Genomic DNA, 11,494 nt, shown 5'->3' with positions numbered 1-11,494 from the left:
ACAAGCAACAACAATTGTTGCCTACAAATTTTATGTAAGTTAATTTCAATTTGTTCGCACACGAAAGTTGCCTGGCGAATTCTCAGCGGGCAAGAGAAAGAGACGAAGCGAGGGAGAGGTAGAGGGTGGGATCGACCTAAAAAAAAAAGTCCGAAAAAATGCCAATTCATGCAGTTTAAAACATTTGTTCGACATTTCAAAAGCTGAATTCAATGGCTCACAAAAGAAAGGCAAAAGGAAAGAGAAGTCTCAATTCTCCGTTCCCGCCCGGAACGAGGTTGTTGACCTTGTCAGCATTCACCGTTGTTGCACGTGAAGAGTGCGCGACTAACTTTTGTCCAGCCAGCAATTAACTTATTTTTGCAGCTGACTAAGACAAGCAGAAGCTGAAGCTGAAGCTGCTGCCACTGATTGCAATCGCCCGAAACACCCGAATCACCCCATCGACATGCCACACAAGTTGCCCTGCTCTGAGTCTGCGTCTCAGTCTGTGTCTTGTCTGGCATTTCAATTTGATTTCGATAGCATATACACCGAGAGAAATAACGCATCTAGTCATCATCTAGTCTTAAATAATTTTTTCATATTGTTTTTCACTAGAATACTTAAACTACAAATTTAAAAACAACTCTCTTTTAGTCAAATAAAAAAGATTCTTGTGTGGATAGCAATACCAAAGTGAAGAAAAGTTAAAGCTAACATAACATATTTATACATTCTTAGATTAATTTCAATTCATATGCATTTTAATAACTCGGAAAAGTTAATGGAGTAGTATTTATTAATTCCATTTATCACAATCGATTTATTCAAGGACTTTAAAAAACTGAGGATTTCGATTACTTTTTACTGGTTTAAATATTTTAATATGATATGTGAAATTTTGTTAAATAATAAATGGTATATTTTAAATTCAGTATTTGATATTAAATTTCAAATACCATTTTTTCTCTGGATGTGTCTTTAGTTAAGTGACGGGAGTGCAGCACGTGCTATGCTTATGACCAAATGAATTTGCTATGAAAATGCATCGGCTATGAGTCAGAAGACAAAGTCGTAGTCGATGTCGATGGCGATGTCGATGTCGGTTGTTCTATCTCAAAATATACGTGTAATCTCATGCATCGCTAAATCATTGACATGCAAAATGCTGACTAACCAACTGAGACGGCCAATGAAATAAAATGGATCCCAGGCATTTGGAAAGTACTCACAACACAAAAACCGATTGCCAATGTGTTTGCTCTTGTTGTGGTTGTTGCTTGTTGTTGTTTTTTTGCTCTCGTTGCTGGTTGCGATTTCCGCGAAATGCTTGCCATGATTCACTAAACAGTTTGTGGCATGTTCGGGTACTCGTACTCGTACTTGTACGAGTACTCGTAATTTATATGTAGATTATGGCAAAGCCATATGCTCAATTTGATTTTCAACTGTCAATATGTTTGTTAGCATTGTCATTTTTGCAATTGTGATGGAAAGTTGCAGCAATTGCAGCAAGTCACTCGACTGCAACACAACAGCAACACAACGGCAACAGCAACAAGCGCTGTTGTAACCGCCTGAGCTAAGAGACAAACAACAGCAGCAACAAAAAAAATAAACATTAGCAAACACAGATTTAGACAGTCGTCTCAATAGACAAGCTGCATTGACTGATTTAATACCCTGTAAGTTGCATTGTCTAGTTCAAGTTGCTGCTGGAAGTGCAATCTTTCTATTCATTGAATTCAATTTGATACTAAGCACAAGGTATCTATTAGTCGCATTGACTAATATCATTCTCTTGGAGTATTTAATTGTAGTTGCTAGGGTATCTGCCAGTTAAGTTGTTTCGATTGTAGCTTGTTGTTTTTATGTTGCTGCAAAACATTTTTACTAATTGCACATGAACAACGTTTATCACTCTGACAACATCAACTGTCAACAACAGCAACAACTTGCAGCGCGCAGGAGCAACAGGCGGACAGTTGCTGTCTTTTTCTCTCTCTCTCACGCCGTCCCTCTCACTCACTTACTCTCTTCCACTCTTTCTCTCTAACTCTTTCTTTGTTGTTGTTGCTGTTGCTGAAGCTGTTACAAGGAAAACTCATAAGCATTATCATTAACAATATTATTGTTGTTGTCATCAACAACAGCAGCATCAGCAGCAGCAGCAACATCATCAACAAGCACAACAAACAGAGAGGAGCTGAGGAGATTCCGAGCTCTGCCTGTGCATAATCAGCATGGCATTTAATAATTTTTATGTTTATATATTTTGTAAATTTTCAAACGCCCACGCAGCACCAATAACTGCACTCGACGTTTTTGTCTGGGAAAGTTGTTGCTGTTGGTGTTGCTGATGGTGTTGCTGTTGTGTTGTTAACGGCGTTGATTTGTCGTTAAGTTTACGTTAAGTGGTCATCATTAGTTAAATATGTGCATTTTTCTTTAAGGATTTTCGCGGCCTGAGATAAACTTTGTTTCGTTGTTGACGCTGTTGTTGCCGATGTTGTTGTTGTTGTTGTTGTTGCTGCTGCTGCTGTTGCTGTTGCCTTTAGATTGCCATAATTCATAGCTGGCAGGCGCAACTTTCCTTTTCATAGCAATTTCACTGAGTTTGCTACCTTAAATTTTGAGTGCAACTTCAAAGTGAGTCAGAGAATTGGTAGAAACTAATTGAATTAGCTGCCAGCTGATCACATAAATTTGCAAGTCATTAAAATGAGTCAGTTGGTTGGTAGTACGACTGACTACAGTACTTAACGGAAGCTAGTCAAATGAAATTGAAAGACAATTAACCTGATTAGCGTGCGACTTGCAGCATGTTGCGGCAACATGCATATGTTGCTACTGCACTGCGATAGCGGTACATTTGTATCGTTAGGAAGTCTTAAGCCTGCAACTCTAGCTCTAACTCTGGAGCTGACTCTGTCGCTGGAAAGGCGAGATCATTAATCACAAGTTGGCCGGGGACTGCAGCACGGATACGTAATTTAGTGACCATAAATAAAAGAAACTTTGCCGAGTGAAATTGAAATGTTTTAAGCGATGAGACAAATGTTCGACTTGATTGCAGCTCAGTTATATGGATTTTTTTCTCTTCTCTTCACTTCTCCTCTCTTGTTTTTTTTTTTTGCTCTGTTTTGGCACTCGCTGAGTCTGCGATTAATGACATTTTGTATCAATTTCGATGTTGTTTATGAAAACAGCGCTCAATACGCATTTACAGTTGGTCAACTGATTGATGCATCCAACGAACTAAAGTAGCTTATAGCACACACACACACACACATACACACACGCACGTCCATGCAAGCTATAGTACATATATCACGGGAGGATGCCCACACAGTTTTATGGCGCATAGTTCACGCCCATAAAATTTGTATAGGAAACAAAAGACTTAGGCAACGAACTTGCGTGCTATATTAACTCTTGCGACTTAGGGCCATTGATAAATTTTATGAAGGCAATAGAACATAAAATTGTTAAATGCAACAGCAACAACAACACTTACAACTCATAAAATTGCCTTCTGTGTTTTTGACGGGGTGAAAGTGTTGTAGGGGGCTTCGGTTAGTCTTTGCCGCATTGTCATCGCTGTGACATCTGCGAGAAAATACTCGTGGTAAAAATAAATTATTGCTAAAACAATAATCAAGAAACAACAAAAAGAAAGAAGGAAACGCTGTAAACCAGGCGCGTGTGTTGTAATTTCAATTAAAGCGCCATACAAAAATAAACTTTTAGAGCTTTGTGCCTATTTCGCCTGTCCTACCGCCTCTCCGTACGTCCCCCCGCCTACCTGGCATTTAATTAAAACATGTGACGGCATTTATGATGGGCGGGCAACTTGAGCGCATCATGCGTTGTTATAAACAAAGGCACAAACAACAGCAACAACAACATCAAGATCAGCAAGCATGCGGCAATAGAAACAGTGAGAAAAAGTGTGAAAGAAATGCCCCAAGCTCCAAACTCGATGCTCGATCGCCCGTCGGGCCGCTGCGGAATTCAAAAGAAGTGAAATTTTTGCCTTGCTTTTGAATGTGTGTGAGAACCGCAAAGCAATTAATTTGTATAAAATACCCTAGAGCTATTAAAATGCCTAACCAGGGTATTAACAACTGTAAAAAGCTGCGAATAATGGTAAGCATAGAGGATATTCTCAAAAAAAATAAGCAAAATAAAGCAAAAAGAAAATTTGAGAAGTATTATTAACAATAATTAATTACAATTTAAAAAAAAATACATGCAAGTCAATTTAATAACCTAAACTTTGCAAAATTTGAATTAAAATTTTAATATTTAATGATAGTAAATTATACTTTGCATTTTCAACTTTGAATAAAAGAATTTATACACTCAGCGAAGTTCCATTAAGGGCAGTTAATAAAGTAAACTTTTCGCTATTAACAAGTGATAAAAATTAATAATATAAATAACTTAGTATTGCTAGATCGTGCAGAGTATCAATTAGTCCATAAGGAATGTATATTTATTAAATAGTGCTTAGTGCTTTTTTGTCTTTCACACTCTTGCCAAGTTGGTAGCAGAAAGTATTTTATAAATTAGAGCAACACTTGCTGAGCTGCTAGCGGCTGTTGTTGCCGTTGCCGTTGCCAATGCTGCTGTTGCCGTTGCTGTTGTCGTTGCTACCGCCTTGATGCCGCACCTTGCATGCGAAAATCTTTTCACGCCTCGGGCCAGGCAACATGCGAAAAACTAATTTCGGCACACACATCGTATATCTTGCTCTCGATGGCCAAGACGTTGGCTCTGAGTCAGAGTCTGGGACTAGCTCCGATTTGCCATGGCAATGCCGGAAGATGTTTCAATTTTGTGAAAAATCGCAACAATTAAGTGATTTAGGTGGCCCGATTTCTATGCAACGATTCCAGCTGAACACGGCCCACATTGGGTCACATTTTGATGCGACATTGGGATGACATCATTTCACTGAATTGAATAGAAATGTTCGATACATCGACAACCTGTGCAGGTTTTGCATAATTTGTCTAAAATTGGTCAAAAGGCATTTAGCCATTGAAATCGAACATAAATCGTTAAATGTTTGTCTCTTTTATTTTTGTGCTCGTCACAAACGAAACGCTGACAAATCAATCAATCGAATGTAGCGCGAAAGAGGAAGGGAGGCTTTATTTGACATTTGACAGATAATACTACCACATTTACAATCGAATTGAGTTGAGCTTAGAAGCTGGTTTTAGCTTAGACCTTAAGTAAATTCTCCAGCGAAACAGATATGACACTGCTTGAAAACAAACGATTTAGGCAACGAACTTGATGCCTCTCGCACTTGAGAATAATTGATGAAACAGGCAACTGACATCAGCATTAGCCGTGGGCAGCTAAAACGCTTTTCCAAGCAGGTGAAATTTTCATCATTATTAATGATGATGACTTTTTACGCTAGCGCAAATATTTGACCAACACTAGACACGGCAGAGCTCTGAAAACTGAGCATTGAAAACAAAACGGAATTCAGTGCCGGGCCACAGACCTCAGACCCCATTACACAGCCAAGCCAGCCAGATGTGTTAGCTGACCCACTAAGCTTGGTCCGCTGGCGCGCTGTTGGATATTTTCCGAAATGTAAATGAAAACTGCACTGAGCCCTGGGGCGACCTGGCCAACAATAACACAGACTTGGCAATAATTTAGAAATATCAAAAGCTTTGTGCAATTTCATAAATTCAGTTTCTCAGTTTCAGTTTTTAGCCCAGTGGCCAAACAGTTGCCACACATTTCCGCGTAATCATCATAATTTTTCATGATTTTCCATTTGCATGATTTAAAATGAAGTGAGGTCCACTTCGTATCCATTACGAAGTGTATAAAATTTGGCACGCTGCATAAAATGGCACATTAAAACACATTTCAATTTAGACAGTTCCAATGATGATGACGATGGCTCTGACGATGACTTTATTAACCAACTCGTTTTGGCCAGCAAAAGTTTTCCTCGATTTCTTGATTAATGCCGGCCAATGACGGGATAGATGGCAGGCAACACATACATATTCATATTCACACATGGCTATTGTGACTTTACCTTTGCCTCCATCTCCACTCCATCTCCATCTCAAACTTTAACTCTTCCCCTGCCTCCACTTTTATGTCTGTCTGTTTGTCAATTATCATCATCTTGAGGTTTTTGCGCTTTGATCGCTTTGGTCAGAATTATTATGTAAGTTTTTGGCATATTTAAATGATTTATGGCCCACGGCATTGGCCATCGGCCTGGCCTGGCCGGACCTGGCTTGGCTTTGGCTTTGGTTTTGGCCTGCTCTTGGCTTCATTTCATGTTGGCGTTGGCGTCGGCGTCGGCATCGATGACTTCCTGTCCATGACCGACGTGTCGGCTCGATCGTTTGCTTGTAGGGAGAACTTTTCATATGCGGGATATGAACTTTTGGGGGCGCTAAGTTGCAGCCATTTGTTATCTGGCGGTAAAAGTTGCAGGCTCTGAAATGTCTTACAGTTGTGTGTCATGAACTTTAATGTTAAGCATGTTTTTGTTTGTGTTGTTGTTGCAGATGCATTTGCCTGTGTTTTTGCAGTTGCTTTATGAAGTTTTCATTGAGCCTGCCGATACCTTTAAATGTGAGCAGTTCATGGGAACAACATTTGAGAAAGTTGTTGTTATTGTTATTGTTGATAGTGTTGTTGCTAGGTGCCAAAGCTCGAAGACGTGCTGAGGTCGCGTCAAGCGTCAAGCGGCAAATGGCAACACGTAATTACACGTGCAAAATCTTATGTCTGACATTTTTGGGTTAACGCGACAAAGCATCACGGTTTCAACTTGATTGTCAGGTGTTTGCAATTAACAGTTCGTTTAATAACTCAATCAAAAGACCCCAAACACAACTGACCCTCATCAGATTAATATAATGATTGAACCGCCAAACTGCGAACTCAGTTAACAATTTATAATTATTGCCATTTATGAGAGTAAGTATGTATGTGTATTGTAAAACATCTTTATATAGTTGTAAGCCATAGACAAAGCGTGTGAACTTGATCAGCCACAAAACAAAGTCAGACGCACAGCGCAACCGAACCGCAAAATCAACATTAATATGATTTTAATTGAAAAATCAACAAAATAATGTAATATTGTGACGAATTGCATTTTAATAGCTTAAACGAAGCACAGATGCTCTTTAAGATTTATATACATTAGTAATTATAAGAAAGGATACTTGATAAAGGAGTCTAAAACGAACAAAATTTTCTTTAAAGCCCCCTTAGGATAGTTGAAATATAATCAAGTAATTATGAAATGAAATGTTTATTTCAGTTAATGTCATCAACAACTGAGCAACAGTTTATTTTGTTTTAGTTAAGATATTTAAATTTTTTTTAACGAGTAAATAATAATATTGCAGGATATTGTAGATAGTTTAGTAAGATTCTTCATCATCCACCAACTCGTAATCCACACGAACAGCTTCACTGTCCATGCGTAGCAGATATTTCAGCTCTTTAACGATACTCGACTCGGGTGGCTCAACATTCTTATCCTTTATCGAATTCTTGAGACGTCGCCTGCGAATATTTCTGGTGGGCGGGGTAATGCCATGGGGCCAAAGGAATCGTTCATCTATTTTTGGCATATCCCTGTTTCCGTTTTGAATCGGTGAATTGTTCTCCTTATCGCTCTCCTCATCGGAATTCAGCAGCTTCTCCGACTCACTCACTTGTCATTTATCGGACTCTCGAGAGCAAACCAGCATCTGGGATATATCTGCTATCTTATATAGGCTTACATTGTCAGCCGTATTATAGCTTTCGACAAGTGTCGGCAAGTCAATGAGTGTAGCATGCAACAACTGATCATTCATACGCACTTTGCCAAATCGCAAATCACTATCTAATTGTATAGTTAGTTTCTTATCAATGTTTCCGACTTCAATCGATTTACGTACAGCATGACAAAGATCCTGCCAGAAAAGAAATGATGGATATATGTTGCCCGCTTTGAAATAACTTGATATCAGGTACCTGGGGAAATCGTATAATAAAATGATTCTCCAGTTCCAAGTTCTCATTATCTGTTTCTTGATTATCGTGCTGAGACATCTTTTTAGGGAATATTAAACAGAAAATCTCAGTTTTAACCTCAGGCGTCAAACTAAAAATTTTCTTTTCCTGACAATAAACTTGCTTAAGTGTTGAAAAACGTATTTCGTTAAGTCTTTGATAATTTTAGTGTTGATGTCCTTATTTACTTGACATTTAATATTCCTTTTGTATTTCATATTTTAAGTAAGTCCGTTAGTTTAAAAAAAAAATTATTTATCAATAGATCCTAGAGCTTTAGCTCTTTTTCAAATTTCGTTTTGTTCTTTAAATAATGCAGCTATAATAAAAATAAAATTCATATAATATATGAGTCGGTTGGCTTTTTGTAAGAATCATTAATCTTAATTAATTTATCAATAACAGATCTTAAATATTTGGCCTTAGCTCTTGTTTCTGTTCGTTATTTTAATAAATTTGTAATTTGAATGGAAAACAGGCATAATATCATGAGACCCGATTTCTTGCAAATCACAATCTATCTACAAGCAAAATTACAAAATCCATGGACTACAATATTCAAGCATTTTCAAACTGCCAATGGATTTCTCACAGTTTTGAAATTGAAACGCATCACAATAACAAAATGCAACCACAAGTTAATTGCAAACATTTGCATGCGATAGTCTTGTGGTGCATTTAAATATTTCAATTAGTTATACTCCGGGTAGATGGGTACGACTAAGGGAAAGGGACCGTAACGGACCATGGAAGAAAGTCCAAGCGCCATCGACATCGACATCGACTTCGGGAAAGGTCTGTTTGCTTAACCCCGTCGAGTATTTGTAAATTTATGAACATAAAGCTGCATTTATGCGTGCGGCTTATATGCAATAAAGGTAACTTAGTGCCAACAGTGTCATAAAGGCCGCTGCCACATAAACAACAACAATAACAACAACTGCAACAGCTAAAAGTGAATTCAATAAGTAAATTTATGTGCAAAGACTAAAAAAGCGTAGCAGCCAGGCACTTATTGGCCAAAAGCGAAAATAAAATTAATAATCACAAGAATTTCACTTTTCACGCAACGACAGAAAACAACAACAAAAGCAGCAGTAGCAACAACAACAGCAACAACATCATCATCGTCTGCCATGTCACCCACAAAAAGCGAACGCAGTTGCATAAATTTATTGAAATTTGCATTTCGGTTTTCGACGCTGACGCTTTGCTTGTTGTCGTTATCGTTGTTGTTGTTGTTGTTGGTCGATCCGAGGTTTGGCCTACAAAAAAAAAAATATGGCATCGATTGATCGCAACGCAAGATATTTCAATTAGCGTAAATACATTTTTGTCGTTGCTTGATCGGACAAACTGGCAGACAACAGACAGACAAATACGCTGTGAAAAGAGAAGCCAGGAAAGAGAAATCGAACTTCTTTGCACACTTTAAGATAGTAAATGATGCGTTTAAGAGAAGTTATGCTTTTGAATACATTCATAGACAACTTTGTAAGCAGTTTACACAAATGACATAAGAAAACTTTAATCACTTTTAAATTTATCTGTTAATTGTTATAACAATAACATTTAATTTTCTTTTTTTTTATCATAAATCAGAAATACTTTATAGTTTTGTGCATATGCCGTAATTTTAAATCAAGATGTAAAATGGCTTCTTATTTTGTAGATGTTTTTTTTTTTTGGTTTTTTTAAATTGACGTCAACGTGCGCAGCTTGACGGACAATTGCTGGAAGCTATGTGACAGTGAGCTAATTAGCGGCTGCATTGTCGTTCCTTTTTATATTGCAAAAATCATAAACATTTTTACAGATTGTGCAAAAGCATTAAACCAAATTTGACAGCGTAATATGAATTTGGCAATTGATTAGGGATGAGGAATCAGGGATCTTCCGGTGTAATAGTCACACGCAGTTGCTTAATACCCCGTAGAATGACAATATCTAATTCCTTATTGCCATCCGCCAGAGCATCGTAGACATCCGAAGAGTTCTTGATCTCCTTCTTGTTAATGTGCGTCACAATGTCGCCGGGTTGTAGACCGCCACTGCAAAGAGAGTAAAATCAATCAATGGAATTCTCTGATCTGCCGATAGGTGACGACTTTTACCTGTGCGCCGGGGAGCCAACAATCACCTTCCAGACGAGGACGCCGTGGGTGAGATTGTTGGGCATGTTCTGGCTTCGAGATTTCAACTCGAAGAGAATGTCGGGAGTTAGAGTCAGCATCGTAATGCCCATGTACCGTTTCACCGGATATCCAGTCTTGTAGGCCGATCCCTTCTTGCGACGCTCGGCCGCCCGCTCCAGGAACACTTTCACATAGTCAATGGGTATGGCAAAGCTAATTCCAGCCGTGACCTTCATGGAGTTGACGCCGATCGCCTCGCCGTCCAGATTCACCAGTGGTCCACCGGAGTTGCCAAATGTGATGGCCGCATCTGTTTGCAGGTAGTTGATATCTCTGTTGCGCAGTCCCAGCTCCTGGGAGGCACGTTGCGTGGAGCTAATGACGCCCGCCGTCACCGTGTTGCTCAGCGCCAAGGGACTGCCAAGGGCGACCACCCATTCGCCGGAGCGGAGAGTGCTGCTCTTGCCCAGCTTCATGACGGGCAGGTTGGTCACTTGAATACGCAGTGTGGCCAGATCCGATGTCTGATCCACATCCTCGATGGTGGCGGGGAATGTACGGCCATCAGAGAGACGCACCTGCACCATGGTATTTGGCTTATTGATGACCACATGGGCATTCGTCAAGATCAGGCCATTCTGTTCAATCACAAAGCCAGATCCATTCGAAGCCGTGATCGGCTGCCCACTGAAATAGTCGAAATGGCGGGTATCCTTAATCTCAATGTACACCACAGAGTCTGCGCAGCCGGCAACCACATCCGCAATGAAATTGAACTCACGCCGGCGTCCGCTCAACGAGCGAGCCGATATCGTCGGTGTCAGCTCCTCGCGCTGTGTCACCATCGTGCTGGCCAGCGCTCCAAGCGAGAAAGGCACAAAGAAGCGAAAAGCGCTACGCCAACTGAATCTGCCGTAATCATTGTTGTTACCGTCCTTCTTCTTGTTGTAGTTGTTGTTATCGCTGTTGTTGTTGCTGTTGCTTTTGTCCTCGCTGTTGCCCAAACTGGTATGCCCGGACCTACAACTGCAATAGTACAACGTGGGTGCACTGCAACGCTTTAAAAACAACTCCAACTTGTTAATGCTGCGCAGCGCCATTAATTTGTGTGATTATGTATAGAAATGTAATTGTTATTGTTATTCAATTTGTGCTTAGCTTTCTGTCATTTTCGTGCTCAGCTGTTTGACACATACAGCAAGCTGCTTGCTACGCCACCTTATCGCTGCTATTGCTTACAATTTATCGATAGTTGGTCAGAGTTGGCGCCATGTCGCCAAATCTAACGATAAATTTAAATTTATGTTAAT

At 39.5% G+C, this 11,494-nt stretch overlaps 1 protein-coding gene across 1 annotated transcript; it reads right to left on the bottom strand.

The window, feature by feature from the left end:
- Nucleotides 1–9,595: 9,595 nt before the first annotated feature.
- LOC117792008 (serine protease HTRA2, mitochondrial) lies at nucleotides 9,596–11,365 on the bottom strand. The gene is made up of 2 exons (XM_034631954.1): nucleotides 10,164–11,365; nucleotides 9,596–10,100 (listed from the first exon to the last, which is right to left on the bottom strand). The coding sequence occupies exons 1-2, from the start codon at nucleotides 11,282–11,284 to the stop codon at nucleotides 9,935–9,937; spliced, it is 1,287 nt and encodes a 428-aa protein (XP_034487845.1). The 5' UTR covers nucleotides 11,285–11,365; the 3' UTR covers nucleotides 9,596–9,934.
- Nucleotides 11,366–11,494: the final 129 nt, after the last annotated feature.

This window comes from Drosophila innubila (genome assembly GCF_004354385.1).
Source record: "Drosophila innubila isolate TH190305 chromosome 3R unlocalized genomic scaffold, UK_Dinn_1.0 2_E_3R, whole genome shotgun sequence".
NCBI classification, from domain to species: domain Eukaryota; kingdom Metazoa; phylum Arthropoda; class Insecta; order Diptera; family Drosophilidae; genus Drosophila; species Drosophila innubila.
Note: the sequence above shows the minus strand (reverse complement) of the source record. Positions and strands in the feature narration are given on the sequence as shown.

What these genes read in the sequence shown, in the direction of transcription:
- LOC117792008 (XM_034631954.1), bottom strand. Translation starts at nt 11,284, where the DNA reads ATGGCGCTGCGCAGCATTAACAAGTTGGAGTTGTTTTTAAAGCGTTGC. An exon ending in GTTGGCTCCCCGGCGCACAG is followed by an intron (nt 10,101 to 10,163) that starts GTAAAAGTCGTC and finishes CTCTCTTTGCAG; the next exon opens with TGGCGGTCTACAACCCGGCG.